Source organism: Salvelinus alpinus, chromosome 2, assembly GCF_045679555.1.
Source record: "Salvelinus alpinus chromosome 2, SLU_Salpinus.1, whole genome shotgun sequence".
NCBI classification, from domain to species: domain Eukaryota; kingdom Metazoa; phylum Chordata; class Actinopteri; order Salmoniformes; family Salmonidae; genus Salvelinus; species Salvelinus alpinus.
The window spans coordinates 54953131-54975229 of NC_092087.1; the positions used below are offsets into that span (position 1 = coordinate 54953131).

Below are 22099 nucleotides of genomic sequence, written 5' to 3' on the forward strand. Positions count from 1 at the left end.
CTACCGATTGTCTGTGTGGTTGGTCTTTCAGTTGCTTGAAATTTGAGAAAAAAATCTCCACAGGAAAGTATTTTTTACCTGACTTTTTAGAGAGATAGTAGGTTTGCCACTGCTGATTGCGAGGCAACGTTCCTTCTGTGATTCTGTTATGCTTGGGTGACTCGGCTATTGTTTACATATTGTGCAAGTGTTTACATCGCGTGTGTCAGTAGACTGAAAATACACACCAGAAATACATACCAACAAAACCATATAGACTACCGTTCCATAGTTAGAGGTCACTTAGACATTTCCTTGCTTTTGAAAGAAAAGCAATTTTTTCCCCCCATTAAAAAATCAAATTGATCAGAAATACAGTGTAGACATTGTTAATGTTGTAAATGACTATTGTAACTGGAAACGTCAGATTTTTTGGGCGTAGAGGCCCATTATCAGCAACCATCTGGCCTAGAAGGCCAGCATCCCAAAGTCCCTTCTTCACTGTTGATGTTGAGACTAGTGTTTGCGGGTACTATTGAAGCTGCCAGTTGAGGACTTGTGAGGCGTCTGTTTCTCAAACTAGACACTCTAATGTACTTGTCCTCTTGCTCAGTTGTGCACCAGGGCCTCCCACTCCTCTTTCTATTCTGGTTAGAGCCAGTTTGCGCTGATCTGTAAAGGGAATAATACACGGCGTTGTACGAGATCTTCAGTTTCTTGGCAATTTCTCGCATGGAATAACCTTCATTTCTCAGAACAAGAATAGACTGATGAGTTTCAGAAGAAAGTGCTTTGTTTCTGGCCATTTTGAGCCTGTAATCGAACCCACAAATGCTAATGCTCCAGATACTCAACTAGTCTAAAGAAGGCCAGTTTTATTGCTTCTTTAATCAGAACAACAGTTTTCAGCTGTGCTAACATAATTGCAAAAGGGTTTTCTAATGATCAATTAGCCTTTTAAAATGACTAACTTGGATTAGCAAACAACGTGCCATTGGAACACAGGAGTGATGGTTGCTGAAAATAGACCTCTGTACGCCTATGTTGATATTCAATTTTTTTTTATCTGCCGTTTCCAGCTACAATAGTCATTTACAACATTAACAATCTCTGCAGTGTATTACTGATCAATTTGATGGTATTTTAAAATGGACAAAAAACGTGCTTTTCTTTCAAAAACAAAGACATTGCTAAGTGACCCCTAACTTTTGAACGGTAGTGTACCTACCGGCTCCCTTAAAACAACACTTTCCTGTGGACATTTTGTCCCAAATTTCGAGCGGCTGAAAGACAAACCGCACAGACAACCAGCAGAGTAAGGCTGTATACAGCAATTCATTGTGTATTACAGCCTGATTAAATCAGACAACCAAATAACAAACACTTGAGAAACAAAGGATTGAACCAGGTTTTTATAGCGACTAGTAAGTGATGAGGATTTAAACAGCACAATGGCAACATAAGCCTTTGGTCTTCCCTGGGTCAAGTTTGACTTTGTAGGCCTACATCTCAGGGACCCTCACTACATTTACATTTACGTCATTTAGCAGACGCTCTTATCCAGAGCGACTTACAAATTGGAAAGTTCATACATATTCATCCTGGTCCCCCCGTGGGGAATGAACCCACAACCCTGGCGTTGCAAGCGCCATGCTCTACCAACTGAGCCACACGGGACCACTAGACGACCAACTGAGCCACACGGGACCACTAGACGACCATATGAGATATATGACTTACCCACTCTTTATCCATGTTCATTTTACTCCCTGACAGAAAGAAATTGGCTACAGCCCCCAAGGAGCTTTAACCAACACGCGCACACACACACAGATACTGACCGTCGCTGTTGATGATGTGAAGCAGCAGCTTCAGGTAGTTCTGGGTCTGATGGACCAGGTCCCAAGACTGAAACACAAGGACAGAGAAGAACACATGAGGACTTTCAGCACGTTTTCACCGGGGGTGCATCCAACAGGTGACTAATGTTCAGATAGAAATATGCTATGTAGAACAAACATGCCTCTCTGACATTTGGAATAAGGATTCATGACATTTCTATCTGCAACGTTTGCCTAGTGAACGTGGCCCTGGTGTGGCAACTACATCTCATATTACCTAAAATATGCCTTAAAACACAAACTGTCTTATAGCAGCGGTTTTCTAAAATCTCCTAAGGGACCCCCAACCTACTCACAATTTTGTTGTAGCCCTGAACTAGCTCACTTGAGTTAACTAATCAAGGGCTTGATAATTAGTTGACAAACTGAATCAGGTGTGCTAGCTCTGGAATGGATTAAATACATGAAATGGCTAGGGTTGCCTGAGGAGAGGTTTGAAAACACCCGTCTTAGAGAATGTCAAGACAACATGAGAAAGTAATGGTCGGCAGCCATGCCGTTCCACGGCCAACCTACAGAGGTCACTGTGAGACCAGTAATACTGTGGCATAATCGGAATCACATTTCACTGAAGTATAATTGGAAAGTTAGAAGTACCTGATATAGTGGCCTGGGTGGTCTAGTGGTTTGGGCCACTGCCTCCACACACACATAAACACGTGTTGGCATAAGTTCAAATCCAGCCTCGTGCCCTGTGATACAATCTCCTATCTGTCCTCCTCTCCCTATCAACAAAACTGAGGAAATACTCAGAAGAGGGGGAAAAAAAGACTAACCTGATATTCACTCCAGTTTATATTCAAGTTCTTGGTAAAGCACGCAGGGATTGTCAAAGGAGCATCCACAAAATCCTGTCAACAATAAAAATGGTATTTTTTGAAATCATTCATCTGGATGAACATATGATACATCACAATCTGAGATCAGAAGACCATAGAACGACTAGAATGGGTGAGGACACAGTTAAATTGCCTAGGTTTTAGTGTCTTTTATCCCTTCTATTAACTATATTTCTATGCAGGAAGCATTAAATCGACGGGCATACCTGATTCCAGTTGAATACTAGTCCCTCAGCGACGTAGTCTCGATCTTTGTAGTCCTTAAAGAACTCACACCCTGGAAGCACAGAGAGAGGGGTCCGGTGTCACGATACAACTGTATGCATTGAGAACAGTACAGGACCTCTAGCTCGCCAGTCCTGGGTTCAAATACGGTTTGAAATCTTTCAAATACTTTTAGTGCTTTAGCCTGCCCGGTGTGCCAGATCGGTGGAGTTTGCATCACCCATAGCGCCGGTCAAACTCAATCAAGCCCAGTTTAAGTGTTTCAAATTATTGCAAATAGTATTTGATCCCAGGTCTGTAGCTATCTCTCTGGGGAAGACATTTATTAATAAGATGTAGAAATGCATTGTAAGGCCTAGTTACTGTCATCTACGTAACACTAGATTTATTTGTCAAGACTGCTGAAACCTGTTTTCCTAATAAAAATGAGAATATTTTAACAAAGAACTGAAATGTAAACGTAGGTTGGAGTTGAAAGAACTGTCTTTACCCGGGTAAGGCACAGAGAGCAGGGTGAAGTCCGCATAGCGTTGGGCCTTATCCACCTTCTCAGACGAGGTGACACTGGACAGAGACGAGAAGAGAGGGGAAGATAAAAAATAAAAATGTAAAAAGTGGAAAAGAGAAAGAAAATATTCGGGAGGTGATGAAAACCGTACGTGTATACATGACATGATGCCTGACTTAACGGTCAGTGACACATGTACACACAGCTGCACAACCGGCGAACCATAGTAAGTATGTGAACAGACCGACACGCACACGCCATGCACTCACACACTTCAACATTACAATCATACAAGCACGCAGGCAGCTACATAAATAAAGACAACACACACCGCCACACATGCAAAGGTCAACGTCCAAACAAGTGTACACTGTTTATTACATAACATAAAGTCACCATAAGGCCAACATGAGCAGGAGCCAATGACCCAGAACAGATCCCCCTCTGTGTGGCTGTGCATGTGTGTGGGGGGGTGAATAAATTCAGAGTCCTGGCTGTGAGCTGAGACTTACTTAAGGCCAAACTTAACCTTCTTGTTCTCCACCATGAGGTCACAGATGTAGCGCACGGAGAGGTAGCGCAGCAGCTTGATGTCCAGACCCCGCACCTTGTCAAAGAGCTGAGAGTCCCCGTTCCTGTAGCGAGGGAGAGACGGGATGGAGAGAAAGCGTTCAAAGAAAATGTTAGACATCATCCAATGACCACAAAAATGGGGCATTTTGAGCCTTCAAAGCAGGCAAGGAAAACAAACACACGTCACGGGACCACGTGACAAGACACCAACCTCACACTGTCGTCCTCTGGAACCTCTGGCTCGGACTCTGCCCCCCACGTGTCATCAGTACCCCCTAGAGGGGGAGAGAGAAAGCGAATGAGAGAAAGGGAGGGAGAGCGAACGAGAGAATGAGATGCGTCACTACCATATAATTCTTACATGCTGACCAGACCAGACACGTCGCTTGCGCGAGCGTTGCAAAATAAATGTAGAAATCCATGTTATTCAATTATTGCACCCACACCGCTCGCGAGCGCCAACGAGCGCCAACGAGCGTCTGCGTTGCCAAGGGCTAAAATATAAGTAATTCCTATTTCTGACGCAGATCGCGCTGCAAGTCCTGCCTCTCCCATCTCCTCATTGTTTATAGAGGCAGGTACCCACGTGCCATCTCATTGGTTATACCCACGTGGGTGATTGAAAGACGAACTGTTTTGCCGGTTGTTGTGGTAATACTATGAAAGTGTAGATACCAATCACCATATAAGTTCAAAGATGAAAAAGCCTGGAAGGAGGAGAGATGACTAGAAACGATTCGGTTGACCATTTTGTGTGTGGATTAATTGTCGGAGTAGAGGACCTTGTGCATTTCAGGTAAAATAACAACTCAATGTTTATATCCCAGGACAAATTAGCTAGCAACAGCAAGCTAGCTAAATAGGACAAATTAGCTAGCAAGTGCAAGCCAACTAGCTAAATTGCCATACATGTTTAATGCTTTTCGACCTGTCCCCAAATTAATGTCGTTGGTTCAGAGTTTGTTTTGATATTTTAACCTGCGTGTCATGATCGCGTTTGGTGTAGGGGGACAAAATAAATTTAATGTGCAATGGCGCATGTGCGCAGCCGGTTTGGGTTCCGTGTAAAAGTGGATTCAATGAGGACACACTTGAGGATACTTCTCTCATAGGAGTTGAATCGGAAGTGTTTGTAAGGTGTTTTAGATCTATTTCTGAATGAATGGGGCCCTATGGCACTACTGACAAAACCACAATATGACTAACAACTACTGAACTAAGCCAAATGTCTAAAAACTGTCTTGGGGAATCGACGGCAGCCATCGCAAGTGGAAATATAGCAGCACTGTTTGATTGTGGAACAGAGTTCATCATTCCAGAGTTCCCAGAGGTGTGATAGATCAACTGACGAGCATTACGTTCTTGACGGTTGCTCGGCAGCGCCCGGCCGCTAACCGTCCTCCCGGCTAAACTTTGCGTGGCATGTCACTTCACACATCTCTTCGATTAGCCCACCACTAAGCACGCACCGACGGCGCGCGCGGTCAACTAGACGATCATTTGAGGACCACATTTTGATTAGGACAGCGCCGTCGTGTTGCTTTAAAACACACGTGGGGACTCCTCTTGATCAATTTGTTTTCACCAAAGCTCCATTTGGATATTGGGATTAGGCTACAATTAGGCTGGGGAAATGTTCGTGAAATTGAGGTTTGGGCTGCTAGTGATCATCTTTTCTAGTTGGCTCATTTACTAGAACCTTTAGCCAGCAAGTTATACACGTAGTTTAACAAGTGGATTATTTTTGCTATTCAGTCACATAGTAGCCTAGCCCTACTCCCGATCAAAAGCCTGTCCTTTCACTGACTCTCCATCCGTATAGGCTATTTGGTTAATTGGTTTCTGGCTGGGCAAATAAGTGGGAGGTGGTATAGCTCATCTATTCATTCGCACAGCTATCACAGATCAGAAACATTTAGCATGCAATAATGTAGCCTACAATTCAAGTGTAGGCCTATAATTTTGCTCCATGGGGTACAGGCAACTCCAAAAAGGGCGCGGAGGTTGTGAAATATGAGCACGAGACTCACATGCTTTTAAAATAGGATGGCTGTTATTTTCTGTCGGTATCATGATGAAGATAATCCCAATTTAACACCATACGGCTGCTCCTTAACAAAGTGGAGTGAAGGTAGGAAAGAGATGAAACGTGAACTTAAAAAAAACACGGGCTTGGGCTCTGTTTAAAAATATTACTTTTTTATGACAGCGGCTCCACATGTTAATGTGACACCAGTTGTATGGGGGAAAAATTATTTGTATTTTATTCTGTTATATTCTTACTATAATATACTGTATATATATGTGTTGACTGAGGCAGGTATGTGTTGTCGGTTTAATGAAAAAAATAATGAACTATTTATTTAATTAGGATGTAATTGAACAAAAAATATGCTATTCTATTATTTTATTAGTCTTAATGTTTCTTAGGACTGGCCTGAACGAATTAATACAATTACTCAAATAGACGCCCACCCACATCTGCACACCACTACGACCAGTCGTCACCGGCATGCGCACGGTAGGTATAAAAGGCCTTTGCAGGCAAGAATGTGGCAATAACTGGCCTGTTTGTAAGGGGGTCATATAAACATTGCCCAATTTTGTTAACAGGCAATGCTAATAACAGTCGTATGCAGTATAATAGGCTGGAAGCCAGCGGTACAGGGCCAACCGCAGTACAGGCAGCACCCCTGGAGCAGGGGAGGAGAACAATGGAGGAGGACGAGGATGTTACAACTCAAGATGTAAACCGAGTTCTAAATGGCATCCTATTCCTAAAATGTATATTTTTTTATAACTTTTACTCCTTTTTCTCCTCAATTTCATATTATCCAAATTGGTAGATAAAGCCTAGACACGCCGCTGCAACTCCCGTACGGACTCGGGAGAGGCGAAGGTCGAGAACCACGCGTCCCCCGAAACATGACCCTGCCAAGCCGCACTGCTTCTTGACACACTGCTCGCTTACCCGTAAAGCCAGACACACCAATGTGTCGAAGGAAACACCGTACAACAGGTAACCGAAGCTAGCGTCGAGGCACCCGGCACGCCTACAGGAGTCACTAGAGCGCAATGGGTCAAGGACATCCCAGCCGGGCAAACCCTCCCCTAACTCGGATGGCGCTGGGCCAATTGTGCGCCGCCTCATGCGTCTCCCGATTACGGCAGGCTGTGACACAGCCTGGGATCAAACCCGGGTCTGTAGTGACGTCTCAAGCACCTTAGACCGCTGCGCCACTCAGGAGGCCCCCTATTCCTTATTGAATTTTAACACACAATCCACTTGCAGTGAAGACACTCAACTATCCAAGACCCCCCCCGCAGTCCACCCAAAAACCTCCCCAACCCCCCCCCCCCGAAGAGTGCTGGTCTAGGATCAAGTTCCCCTGTCCATGTAATCTAATTAAACATAAATCAAAAGGGGAAAAACGGATCCTAGACCTACTCTGAGACGCTTTGTGAATACGGCCCTGAACTAGACTCCCTTGCTAACAAAATGTCCTTTTTTGTCTGTCTCACCGGAGAAGATGTAGTTGTAGCCGGTGCGTCCGTATAGCTCCCCCCAGCCAGCCAAAGTGGACGACCGACAAATATGCTGCAATGGAAGACAACACAGGATAAGTATTAGACACACACACACACAGTAACGTTAGCATACTCCTCATCTCAATAGTCTATAAACCAGTCAATCAAGTCCCTCTTATTATTGTTTTTGACACGTTCACTTCTTTGCTCAAAAGGCAAGTAGTATTTAAAAACAATGCTCAACAGGTTTTCAAAGATTTGCAGAAAATCAAAGGGAGAGGCCATATTTAAACATTGTGACAGATCACAAACAGAAAGGGAACATACAGCAGCCCAGGCTAAAACAGTTCCAAACTAGAAAGGCAAAGTTTCAAGAGAAGCTTTCCCCCCCCTCCTTAATTACAAATGACAAACGTGGTTGTAATAGCCATAGTAGGCTAATAGCAAAGCAGTAACAAGCCTAGCTGTTAAAATAAGTGAAGTAAAGACAGCATTTGAACTCTATCTAAATTACTGCCTGAAAGTATGGCATTAAAAAGCTATTAACTACAAATTACACTTTTATAAATGAAAGATCTCAGAAAGGAATGTGCCTAGCCGGCTAGAGGTGACTTGAGAGCCCTGTTCAAATGCTCTTAAAAATACCTCCTTCCTCGAAGCAATCACTGATCTGACATGACAGGATTAGGCTAGTGTTGGCAAGCATTCCACTGCATTGACTTCACTAATTATGTCTGACCAGATCAGTGATTACCCCAAGGGATGGAGGAAAGAAGGGTGCATTTGAAAAAGTATTCAAACCGGGCTGAGGTCTCCAGACCGCAAAAGGGACTAACTTCCTGGTGAAATGAAGGCGAGACATAGAAAAAGAAATACATAAACATAAAAAGAAATATATCTCAAAGTTGTACTTTGCCATTGTAGAGGATGACTGGGCAGACGAACCTCCCTCGGCAGCGGGCCATCTTGCTGCGGTTCACCAGGTCCTGCAGCTTGGTGATCTGGACCGTGCTCTCAAATCTGGGGACACACCAGCAATATATGGATCATCATAAATGGATCAGCAATATATCATCATGGCTCTATTATAACAAAGCAATATATGGATCATAATCCTCAATATAGCAATGGATACAGTCCTTAGCTGTGGTATATTGGCCATATTACCACAAACCCCAGAGGTGCCTTGTTGTTACTATGAACTCGTTACCATCATAATTAGAAAAGCAGGCAGTGCAGGGGTGGGTGAATGGAGGAGGAGGACGTTACAACTCAAGATGTAGAATCCTAAATGGCATCCTACTCCCTATTTCTTCACATTTTTAAAAACACAATCCACTTGCAGTGAAGCCGCTCAACTAAAAGTAACGCGTTTGCTCCAGATATTACGGTTGGGTGAAAACGTTATGGGGTGTTTTTATGAATTATTGAGTGGCTGATTTCCCTAAATTGTGAATTTGCGTAGAGGGAAACTACGGAGCAGGGCACCGACACACATCCGGAATCATAATGCCTGAAGGGAGGGCATTCTCCCCATAAACATCGTCATCTTGCCTGACGAGCACATTTTAGAACGTCGAGACATCTTCTTCACTGTGTGGATCTTATTAGTGTTGCGCTGCTCTGCTCATAGGTCAAAAGCACATATTCTATTTCCCAAACACGTACCAAAATAGAACATTCCCATAATGTTTCCTGTTGATTCACACAATACATATGACCTCGGACATGAAAATGGGCATGTCATTTTAAACCCCCTCTGTGTCATGAATCATGACTCGTGACGATGTGGACTGAACTATATTAAACCCGTTTAGTTTTTCTGTCCAATAACAGCCCATATTCACAAAGCATCTCAGAGTAGAAGGACTGATCTAGGATCAGTTTTGCTTTTTAGATCATCATGAATTGATTCGGGCTATATGGACAGGGGGACCTGATCCTAGGGGCTTAGATAAACACTCTTACTCAGACTGTGTGAATATGTGCAGTGGACTATGGAAGGCACAAATAAACAACAGTGTAATTAGTTACTAAGTGGCCTTGATTAACTGTCAAATCCTTGCTTGTTTCCTCCATTGCTTTCAAAGCGCATTGGAAAAGAGGATCATGGTCCCTCCCTTGGACCTCCTCCTCCAATGAGCTTTGAGAGGAGTGGAGGAAACAAGTACAGAAGAAGCACGGATTGGACATCTAGCAGGCCTAATATCTTCTGACACAGCCTCAGTGATGACCTTGTTAAGGTAACGTAGGTTGTAGGTACCTGTCTTTATGGAGCTCAGTGCTTTCATACTCCAGGAAGACTATCTGCTGTGGGTAGTGGCCACACACCTCGCCGTTGGTGTTGTGGATGACGCTGTACTTGTAGTCTCGACCGAAGAGTTCCAAGCAACGCTTCTCTATCGTCTCGACCTGTAAGGCACAAATATACCAAAGTGGTTATTGTTAGTCTGTTAGTCAAAATTTCCGCCCGGGAAAGAAGGGAAAAACAGGACGTGTATCTAAATCATGTGGACACAAACAAGGACAAGTCCACGTATGTTTTTTGTCCCATGTCCAACATTTTATTTCCATCCCCCATGGTTTCTGTCAAGAGTGCGGTGACATTAATAAGAAACTGTATACACAAAAAAAAAAAAAAAGTTGCAATTTTTAAGATTTCCTACTGCTCGTTTGGTCATTTCATCTAATGACATATGAAATATCACTTTTAAGAAAATGAACCAATAAGATGACTGTTTTGTCATTATCCCAGACCCATTACTTCATTGTGTAGCCTGTGTCTATATTGTCAAAGGAGACATTGTAAACCAACAATGTATAGGTCTAGCTTCAAATTAAAAATAAAATTGTTTCTCTCATGGAAACAAGCGCTGTAACATGGACACACAATGCCTTCAGAAAGTATTCACACCCTTTGATTTTTCCCCACATTGTTATATTACAGCCTGAATTTAAAATGTAATCAATTTGAGATTTGTCAATGGCCTACACACAATACCGCATAATGTCAAGGTGGAATTATTGTCATTTTTTTTTTTATTATAAATGAAAAGATGCAATGTCTCAAGTCAATAAGTATTCAACCCCTTTGTTATATCAAGCCTAAATAAGTTCAGGAGTAAAAATGTGCTTAACAAGTCACATAACTTGTATGGCCTCAAGGGCTAACCCCAATTAGTTGACTGGTCGATTCTTTGGTCGATAGGCTGTTTGTCGACCAAGATTTTCTTTAGTCAAGCAGAGACACCCGTTTTATTCGCGCCATCTCATCGAACTAATCTATTGCGGAGGCCGAAACTAAACAATGTGGAGGCCGCGGGGATGGCACGGTCCAAGAAGGAGAGTGTGGCTAAGATGCACAATGCAAGTCTCTCTCCAGAATACACTCTCACACCAATTTGTGCACATTCATGTTTCATAAATTAATTGTGTGAATTGTTTGTGTTTGATTGTTAGTGTCTAATAATTCTCCATTACATATATCACCAAAATCAGAAGGGGAAAAAATGGTAGACCTCCACAAGTCTGGTTCATCCTTGGGAGAAATTTCCAAACGCCTGAAGGTACCACGTTCATCTGTACAAACAACAGTACGCAAGCATAAACACCATGGGACCACGCAGCAGTCATACAGCTCAGGAAGGAGACGCGTTCTGTCTCCTAGAGATGAACGTACTTGGGTGCGAAAAGTGCAAATCAATCCCAGAACAACAGCAAAGAAAGATGCTGGAGGAAGGAAGATGCTGGAGGAAACAGGTACAAAAGTATCAATATGCACAGTAAACCGAGTTCAATATCGACATAACCTGACAGGCCGCTCAGCAAGGAAGAAGCCACTGCTCCAAAACCGCCATAAAAAAAGCCAGACTATGGTTTGCAACTGCACATGGGGATAAAGATCGTACTTTTTAGAGAAATGTCCTCTGGTCTGATGAAACAAAAATAGAACTGTTTGGCCATAATGACCATCGTTACGTTTGGAAGAAATAGGGGGAGGATTGCAAGCTGAAGAACACCATCCCAACCGTGAAGCACAGGGGTGGCAGCATCATGTTGTGGGGGTGCTTTGCTGCAGGAGAGACTGTGCACTTCACAAAATAGATGGCATCATAAGGTAGGAAAATTATGTGGATATATTGAAGCAACATCAAGACATCAGTCAGGAAGTTAAAGATTGGTCGCAAATGGGTCTTCCAAATGGACAATGACCCCAAGCTTACTTCCAAAGTTGTGGCAAAATGGCTTAAGGACAACAAAGTCAAGGTATTGGAGTAGCCATCACAAAGCCCTGACCTCAATCCTATAGCAAATTTGTGGGCAGAACTGAAAAAGTGTGTGCGAGCAAGGAGGCCTACAAACCTGACTCAGTTACACCAGCTCTGTCAGGTGGAATGGACCAAAATTCAACCAACTTATTGTGGGAAGCTTGTGGAAGGCTACCCGAAACATTTGACCCAAGTTAAACAATTTAAAGGCAATGCTACCAAATACTAATTGAGTGTATGTAAACTTCTGACCCACTGGGAATGTGATGAAAGAAATAAAAGCTGAAATAAATCATTCTCTCTATTATTCTGACATTTCACATTCTTAAAATAAAGTGGTGATCCTAACTGACCTAAGACCGGAGATTTTTACTGGGATTAAATATCAGGAATTGTGAAAAACGGAGTTTAAATCTATTTGGCTAAGGTGTATGTAAACTTCCGACAACTGTAGATGTGACTGAGGGGTGGTTATACCATTTCTTTCACATGACCCATTAAGTGTCTGAGTAAGCATCTAATAATTATAAAATATTTTACCTGAACACTTTAAAAATTAGATTATGATATTGTGTAAAAATGGTGCCGACAGAGGGCTGCCGTGCTTCTAGCTCTTAGAAAACTTAGCAGCATTTAGTTTTTTTGTGTATTATTTCTGGCACATTATTAGCCCAGAAAATGTTTGGGGTTATTACATACAGCCTGGAAGAACTATTGGATATCAGAGCGGCGGTATCTCACCAGCACTACGACCAGGAATATGACTTCCCCCAAACAGATCCTTTGTTCACACCCACTAAGGCAAATTAAATTATTCCAGAGGCCGACCCAAAACACCGCCGGCGTAGGAGAGGTACTCGGAGTGGTCTTATAGTCTGACTGAGGAGGCGCGCACACCACCCACCACTTCTGAGTATATTACTCGCTAATGTTCAGTCTATGGATAATAAAGTTGACGATCTCAGGGCGAGGGTTTCTTTCCAGAGAGAAATCGGGGATTGTAACATACTCTGTTTCACGGAAACATGGCTCTCTAGGGGTATACTGTCTGAGTCGGTCCAGCCAGTTGGGTTCTCAGTTCATCGCGCAGATATATAAATATCTCTCCGGGAAGAAGAAGGGCGGGGGTGTATGTTTCATTAGTAACAAATCATGGTGGGATTGTGATAACATACAGGAACTCGTCCTTTTGTTCACCCAACCTAGAATACCTCACAATCAAATACACACTGCCCTATCCCACCTGGACAAGAGGAATACCTATGTAAGAATGCTGTTCATCGACTATAGCTCAGCATTCAACACCATAGTACCCTCCAAGCGCATCATTAAGCTTGAGGCCCTGGGTCTGAACCCCACCCTGTGCAACTGGGTTCTAGACTTCCTGACGGCCGCCCCCAGGTGGTGAAGGTAGGAAACAATCACTCCACTTCGCTGATCCTCAACTCCGGAGCCCCACAAGGGTGCGTGCTCAGTCAACTCCTGTAACTCCCTGTTCACCATGACTGTGTGGCCAAGCACGCCTCCAACCTAATCATCAAGTTTACAGACGATAACAGTTGTAGGCTTGATAACCAACAATGACGAGGCAGCCTACAGGGAGGTGGTGAGGGCTCGGAGTGTGGTGCCAGGAAAATAACCTCTCACTCAACTTCAACAAAACAAAGGAGATGATCGTGGACTTCAGGAAACAGAGGGAGCACCTCCCTATCCACAGACGGGACTGCAGTAGAGAAGGTCGAAAGCTTCAAGTTTCTCGGTGTACACATCACTGACAAACTGAAATAGTCTACTCACACAGACAGTGTGGTGAAGGGGAAACAGCGACTCTTCAACCTCAGGAGGCTGAATAAATTTGGCTTGGCACCTAAAACCCTCAAACTTTTACAGATGCACAATTGAGAGCATTGTGTCGGGCTGTATCACCGCCTGCTATGGCAAATGCACCACCCGCAACTGCAGGGCTCTCCAGAGGGTGGTGCAGTCCGCCCAACGCATCACCGGGGGCAAACAACCTGCCCTCCGGGACACCTACAGCACCCGATGTCACAGGAAGGCCAAAAAGATCATCAAGGACAACAACCACCCAAGCCACTGCCTTTTCACCCCACTATCATCAGTACAGGTGCACCAAAGCTGGGACCGAGAGACTGAAAAAGCGTCTCTCAAGGCCATCAGACTGTTAAATAGCCAACACTAGCACATTAGAGGCTGCTGCCTATATACATAGACTTGAAATCACGCTTTGCATTAATCATCTCATATGAATATACTGTATCTTAGTCTATGCCGCTCTGACATTGCTCATCCATAACTGTATATATTCTTAATTCCATTACTTAGACGTGTGTATATGTTGTAAAAAAATTACTTGTTAGATATTACTGCAGTGTCGGAGCTAGAAACACAAGCATTTCGCTACACCCGCAATAACATCTGCTAAACACTTGTATGTGACCAATAAAATTTGATGCCAAGGACTTGACAGTGTATTTTTACCTGGAATTTATCCTTACTGTAAAGATATGGGTGGGGTTTAAGAGGGTGTGAACGAGCACTCCAGTAGGTGTACCAAAACATTCAAGGGACAATCTCTCAAAAGTGGGAATACAAGTTAATCAACTTTCAAAGGAAAATTACCTTTTCCATTGTTCCTCAACTTTTTTTTTTTTCACCTTTATTTAACCAGGTTGGCCAGTTGAAAACAAGTTCTCATTTACAACTGCGACCTAGCCAAGATAAAGCAAAGCAGTGCAACAAAACAGATTAACAAACAAACGTACAGTCAATAACACAATAGAAAAATCCATGTACAGTGTGTGCAAATGTAGAAGAGTAGGGAGTTAAGGCAATAGAGGTGAAATAATTACAATTTAGCATTAACAATGGATGTGCAAGTAGAGATACTGGGGTGCAAAAGAGCAAAAAGATAAATAACAATATGGGGATGAGGTGTTGGGTGTGCTATTTACAGATTGGCTGTGTACAGGTACAGTGATCGTTAAGCTGCTCTGACAGCTGGAGCTTAAAGTTAGAGAGGGAGATATAAGTCTCCAGCTTCAGTGATTTTTGCAATTCGTTCCAGTCATTGGCAGCAGAGACCTGGAAGGAAAGGCGGCCAAAGGAAGTGTTGGATTTAGGGATGACCAGTGAAATATACCTGCTGGAGCACGTGTTGCTCTGGTGACCAGTAAACTGAGATAAGACAGGGCTTAACCAAGCAAAGACTTATAGATGACCTGGACCCAGTGGGTTTGGCGACGAATATGTAGTGAGGGCCAGCCAACGAGAGCATACCAGTCACAGTTGTGGGTAGTATACGGGGCTTTGGTGACAAAACAGATGGCACTGTGATAGACTGCATCCAGTTTGTTGAGTAGAGTGTTGGAGGCTATTTTGTAAATGACAACGCCGAAGTCAAGGATCGGTAAAATAGTCAGTTAAACAAGGGTGTTTGGCAGCATGAGTGAAGGAGGCTTTGTTGCGAAATAGGAAGCCGATTCTAGATGTAATTTTGGATTGGAGATGCTTAATGTGAGTCTGGAAGGAGAGTTTACAGCCTAACCAGACACCTAGGTATTTGTAGTTGTCCACATAAGTCAGAACCATCCAGAGTAGTGATGCTAGTCAGGCGGGAGGGTGCGGGTAGCAATCGGTTGAAGAGCATGCACTTAGTTTTACTAGCATTTAAACACAGTTGGAGGCCACGGAAGGAGTGCATGGTGTTGAAGCTCGTTTGGAGGTTTGTTAGCACAGTGTCCAAAGAAAGGCCAGATGTATATAGAATGGTGTCATCTGCGTAGAGGTGGATTTAACTTGGGACAAACGTGTCAGGTAGCCTTCCACAAGCTTCCCACAATAAGTTGGGTGAATTTTGGCCTATTCCTCCTGACAGAGCTGGTGTAGTTCTGCCCACAAATTTTCTATGGGATTGAGGTCAGGGCTTTGTGATGGCTACTCCCATACCTTGACTTTGCTGTCCTTAAGCCATTTTGCCACAACTTTGGAAGTATGCTTGGGGTCGTTGTCCATTTGGAAGACCCATTTGCAACCAATCTTTAACTTCCTGACTGATGTCTTGAGATGTTGCTTTAATATATCCACATAATATTCCTCCTCCATGATGCCATCTATTTTGTGAAGTGCACAGTCCCTCCTGCAGCAAAGCACTCCCGCAACATGATGCTGCCACCCCTGTGCTTCACGGTTGGGATGGTGTTCTTCGGCTTTCAAGCTTCTCCCTATTTCCTCCAAACATAACGATGGTCATCATGGCCAAACAGTGCTTTTTTTGTTTCATCAGATCAGAGGACATTCTTCCAAAAAGTACGATCTTTGTCCCCATGTGCAGTTGCAAACCATTGTCTGGCTTTTTTATGACGGTTTTGGAGCAGTGGCTTCTTCCTTGCTGTACGGCCTTTCAGGTTATGTCGATATAGGACTCGTTTTACTGTGGATATAGATACTTTTGTACCTGTTTCCTCCAGCATCTTCACAAGGTCTTTTGCTGTTGTTCTGGGATTGATTACCACTTTTCGCTCCAAAGTACGTTAATCTCTAGGAGACAGAACGCGTCTCCTTCCTGAGCTGTAGGGCGGCTGCATGGTCCCATGGTGTTTATACTTGCGTACTGTTGTTTGTACAGATGAACATGGTACCTTCAGGCATTTGGAAATTGCTCCCAAGGATGAACCAGACTTGTGGAGGTCTACTATTTTTTTCTGAAGTCTTGGGAAAATAAAAAATAAAAATCAGCCATGATGTTGAGCAAAGAGGCACGGAGGTTGAAGGTAGGCCTTGAAATACATCCACAGATACACCTCCAATTGACTGAAATGATGTCAATCAGCCTATCAGAAGCTTCTAAAGCCATGACATCATTTTCTGGAATTTTTCAAGCTGTTTAAAGGCACAGTAAACTTAGTGTATGGAAACTTCTGACCCACTGGAATTGTGATACAGTGAGTTATAAGTTAAATAATCTGTCAGTAAACAATTGACAAAAATAATTTTTCCGACTTGCAAAGTAGATGTCCTAACCGACTTGCCAAAACTAGTTTGTTTACAAGAAGTTTGTGGAGTGGTTGAAAAACGAGTTTTGATGACTCCAACCTAAGTGTATAGTGGAGAAGGTACGATGGGATTCGAAATGGTCAGTGATCTGTTTGTTAACTTAGCTTTCGAAGATTTTAGAAAGGCAGGTCAGGATGGATATAGGTCTATAACAGTTTGGGTCTACAGTGTCACCCTCTTTGAAATGGGGGGTAACCGCGACAGCTATCCAATCTTTGGGGATCTCAGACGATACGAAATAGAGGTTGAACAGGCTAGTAATAGGGGTTGCAACAATTGCAGCGGAAAATTTTAGAAAGAGAGGGTCCAGATTGTCTAGCCCAGCTGACTTGTAGGGATCCAGATTTTGCAGCTCTTTCAGAACATCAGCTGAAGTGTATGATATACAATTTTGTAGCACTGAGTCTCTACTTTTATCCAATGTAAAAAACACAATTTCATAAGCCCGAATCGAGGTGGCGGGTCACAAATTTGCCCATTTGGGGATCTGAGAGTATTTCTGATTGGTTTGACGGACCACCACTGATGAGCTGTGGAGTTTCTCAAAGTAATGTTTTCTTCACCTCAAACAGCAAGCAAACAAAGTCTGTTTTTACATCCATTGATAATGACAATAGTTCCTCAGTGCATTTGGAGAGAAAAAATTCAGCTCTCTCGCTTTCGATAACCACTCAGCGTGAAAGGGAAAAATGTCATGCTATGATCCAGTGGAAACGTCATAAAAATAGGCCTACCTGATTACTTCTTATCCTTTACATAAAAAGCCTACAGCTGTGTCTGTCCAGAGCTCACTGGCATGGGAAACTGAGGATCCAGGATATTTTATACAATGTTGCAAGTTTCCTGGTATGCGCTTTGGGTCAGACAAAAATGTGTTGATCTAATGTTTCAATTTCGTTGCAGACAGGCCATGCGTAGCCAATGTGATAGGATATGAACTTTAAAACAGGATATTCTCTACCTGCAGGCTGCAATGTTTTTATTTGCAGGCATTATATGCTATTTTTACATAGTCGGCAATGGCAATAGAAGTTACTTTTTAGGTTTGTATCATTTTCATTTAGATAGAATTTTCATGAACCACATGACAATCATATTAAGATACGAAGACGTTACTATATATTAAATGAAACCGTTCCACAAAAATTTGCATCTTGAGTCAGTTGTGTCCTATTTCATCAAACAAGCTCAATGCATATATAGTTGCATATGTACGGTGTGTCTAGATACGGAAAAAAAATACACATTTAAAATTTCTACCAATCGATTGGTCGAAAGAACAGACAACTCTGTCAACCAATATTTTTTGGGTTGACTGAGGGGGGGGGGGGGGGACAGCCCTAATGGAATCACTCTGTGTGCACTGTTTGATGGGGAGTTTAACATGATTTTTGAAGGACTACCTCATCTCTGTACCCCACACATACAATTATATGTAAGGTCCCTCAGTCAAGCAGTGAATTTCAAACACACATTCAACCACAAAGACCAGGGAGGTTTTCCAATGCCTTGCAAAGAAGGGCACCTATTAATAGATGGGTCAAATGTTTTTGAAAAGCAGACCGTGAATATCCCTTTGAGCATGGTGAAGGTATTATTAATTCCACTTTGGATGGTGTATCAATTCAGTCACTACGAAGATACAGGCGTCCTTCCTAACTCAGTTGATGGGGAGGAAGGAAACCGCTCCGGGATTTCACCATGAGGCCAATGATGACTAGAACAATTAGAGTTTAATGGCTGTGATGGGAGAAAACTGAAGACGGATCAACACTGTAGTTACTCCACAATACTAACCTAATTGACAGAGTGAAAAGGAAGCCTGAACAGAATAAAAAAATATTGCAAAACATGGATCCTGTTTGCAACAAGGCACTAAAGTAATACTGCAAGAAATGTGGCAAAGTAATTCACTATCCTGAATACAAAACATTGTGTTGAATTGGATTTGCTCCAAACATATTACTGATTATCACTCTCCATTATTTCAAGCATGGTGGTGGCTGCATCATGTTATGGGTATGCTTGAAAATCAGTAAGAACTGTGGAGTATTTTTAGAATAAGGAAAGAAAAGGAATGGAGCTAAGCACAGAAAAAATCCTATAGGAAAACCTGGTTCTGTCTGCTTTCCACCGGGACACTGGGAATTCATCTTCCAGCAGGACAATTACCTAAAACACATAGCCATATATACACTGGAGTTGCCTACCAAAAAGAGAGGGAATATTTCTGAGTAGCCGAGTTACAGTTTTGACTTAAATCTGCTTGAAAACCGATTGCAAGACTTGAAAATGATTGCCTAATAATGCTCAACAATCAATTTGACAGAGCTGGAAGAATTTTTTAAAGAATAATGGGCTAATGTTGCACAATCCAGGTGTGGAAAGCGCTTCGAGACTTACCCAGAAAGACTCACAGCTGTAAATCGCTGCCAAAGCTGATTCAAACATGTATTGACTCAGGGATGGGAATATGTAAATTAGATATTTCTGTATTTAATTTTAATACATTTGATTTCTAGATTTCTAAAAACATGTTTTCACTTTGTCATTATGGGGTATTGTGTGTAGATGGGTGAGAAAAAAATATTTTAATCAATTGTGAATTAAGGCTGTAACACAACAAAGTATGGAGTAAGTCCAGGGGTATGAATACTTTAAGGCACAGCATGGCTGTGTGGGTACACCGACCCTAACCCTATCAAGGTGTGCATCAATTAAAATATTTTGTATTGTTAAAATTATTTCACGCAGATATGAAACATATGTTAATGTTTAGACCGAGAGTCAGGGATCTTAACAAAAACTCCCCACTACAGAAGATGCCTTCGTTCAACGACTTGTGTAATGCAATTTGAATGGAGAGTCGTGATCGAGAGTTAATGGTACACCATCTCTGGGAAAATACATAGCTAAAGCTGGGCTATCATATGACATGCAGAAATTATGATAATACAAAAATATGCATGTTGAGGACCTCTAACTTACCCGTCGGGAGACTTCTTTCGCTCTGTACTGTGTCTTCGAAAACAAATCTATCAAATCCGCTATTTCTTCGCTCTTTCTGCCGGACAACGTTAGTCCGGAGGCCGTTAGGCTGCCAGACACAGACGGGGATGCAGCCATCATCGTGCCGCGACCCACCTTGGGCTCTATCCGAACTCGTCCGCCCTCAAACACCGCAGCACATTGGGAACGGGAAGAGCCACCAGGCCATCCCTTCCCAGCCAGTTTATTTCTGACTGCCCGCTTGAAGGGGCCGGGGCCGGGTATATTCCCTGAATGCAGGGCACCGCCGGGTTGGAACCCTCTACAAACAAGGACGTCTAGCTAAACTTTCCAGGCAAAACTGGCCAGGCAAGAACGCTGTAGCTAACGTGGCTAACTAAGCCGGAGGAGGTGGATTTGGTTGACTAACGTTAGCTAACTTTATCTAGTTAACTTAGCTCATTTTAGAACGTATCCACGCTCCAAGATAAAACCACCACATTACCAAAAGTTAGCCTTTAAAATGTAATGCAAACAATCACCCAGCGGACTTGTTTGTAGTCCTTACCCTCATCACGCGTATGTTTGGTGTTGACAGAGTAATACTAACGTTACGAGCTTCAATCATGTAGTCCGGGGGCCTGCCTCAGGAAATCTCAAGGACTCCTGGCCTAGTCACGCGTTTCCTCAATGTCACGTCTTCATTTCCGCTAGGCAAAGATGACAAAAAATATGAACGTTTCCTAAACGATTAATTCCGTAGCTGCAGGGATTCAAACGCGTATTTGTTGTTCTCGATCAAAATCACACGAATGTGCAAGTGTTGAAATCCGTGATCTGTCTCAAGAAACAAGTGGTAAACAGGAAGTTGAAACCAGCACGTGACCACCATCGCCCCCTGATAATGACGTAAGGCACTCAATTCTTAAACGCTCATTAATTAACAGCCAATTGTCAATTAAAGTGGGACTTTCTTACATAAACCACAGATTTGCAATAAAGTGTGATATTTTTTGCTTTCATCAGCGTAATTGTCTGCATCATTTCCAATCCCCCATAATTTTTGGGGGTAAGTATATCTTTCTAAAAACAAACACACATACACATACCCATATACATATATACATAAACATTCATACATATACACATATATATACTTACATACACATACATATATGCATACATACATACATATACAGACTTTTTTTAGAATATACCTTTATTATTCCCGCAAACCCTACCATCCCTCGCTCAATTGGAGTAAACTAATAAACAATAACACTTAGGCTTTTACCTTCAATTTATACATACTATACACATTTTACAGACACAATCTATTTTACAATAGTTATATTTTGTTTGTTTTTAGTCCTGGCCTTCCTCTATTTCCGATGTCCATCCAGTTTAATTTCTATTTGTAATTGTGCTATTTCACAAAATTTCTGAACCTATATACATTTTGCAGACGCAGTATGTTTTACATTTGTTATCTTGTTGTTATTAGTCCCACCCTTCAACTCCATTCAACCCCTTCCCATCTATCTCTTAACACCATCCATTTTGGATTTCCATTTGCCATACATTTTTCAACTGTGCTGTGATGCTTCACAAAAGACTGAACCTTTCTATTCTCATTGCTTCTACAGATTGTAAATTAAAGATAAACATTTTTGCTAAAATAATTATTATACTATTGATCGATTGACTATGACTTTTCAAATCACCCAGCATTGCTATCTGCAGCGTTAGTTCTAGGTAAATGTTGCAATTCTTCAGCCATTCCTGGACCTGTGACCAAAAATGAGCTACATATGGACAGTACCAAAATAAATGATCTAATAACTCTGCCTCCTTGCAGCAAAATCTGCATAGCTGAGAAGATTGTATCTTCCATATATATAACATTCTATTGGTTGCAAGAATTTTGTATAATAATTTAAATTGAAAAATTAGAAGTTTTGAATCCAGTGTTGTTTTGCGTGTCAATTCATAAACCATGTGCCATGGAATCGGTACATTGAAAATCTCTTCCCAACTATTTAGAAATGTATATGGCACAGCTGTCATTTTTTTGGTCCTTAAATGAAACTGGTATATATTTTCATTTATCACAATTTTCTTTAACCATTTTTGGTCTTTAATGCAGGGCCGACAGACAAGTTCCTTACTTTCTCCCCCTTCCACTTGCCTCTTCCATTTTTGTGGTAATGCTGCAAT

The 22099-nt window shown here is 42.3% G+C and overlaps 1 protein-coding gene across 2 annotated transcripts in view; it reads right to left on the reverse strand.

Moving 5' to 3' along the window:
- LOC139564982 (phosphatidylinositol-3,5-bisphosphate 3-phosphatase MTMR14-like) overlaps positions 1 to 20767 on the reverse strand; it is a 45002-nt gene extending 24235 nt beyond the window's left edge. Inside the window, exons 1-10 of one of the 2 annotated variants that reach the window (XM_071384944.1) lie at positions 19883 to 20767; positions 9817 to 9965; positions 8465 to 8573; positions 7548 to 7623; positions 4237 to 4300; positions 3965 to 4087; positions 3435 to 3508; positions 2926 to 2996; positions 2657 to 2731; positions 1821 to 1887 (exon numbers count right to left, since the gene is read on the reverse strand). In XM_071384944.1, the coding sequence (XP_071241045.1) occupies positions 1821 to 1887; positions 2657 to 2731; positions 2926 to 2996; positions 3435 to 3508; positions 3965 to 4087; positions 4237 to 4300; positions 7548 to 7623; positions 8465 to 8573; positions 9817 to 9965; positions 19883 to 20023 (949 nt within the window). In that variant the 5' untranslated portion in view covers positions 20024 to 20767. The remainder of the gene's footprint in view (positions 1 to 1820; positions 1888 to 2656; positions 2732 to 2925; positions 2997 to 3434; positions 3509 to 3964; positions 4088 to 4236; positions 4301 to 7547; positions 7624 to 8464; positions 8574 to 9816; positions 9966 to 19882) is intronic. The other variant, XM_071384952.1, reaches the window with a different exon arrangement.
- Between the last annotated feature and the right edge of the window lie 1332 nt (positions 20768 to 22099).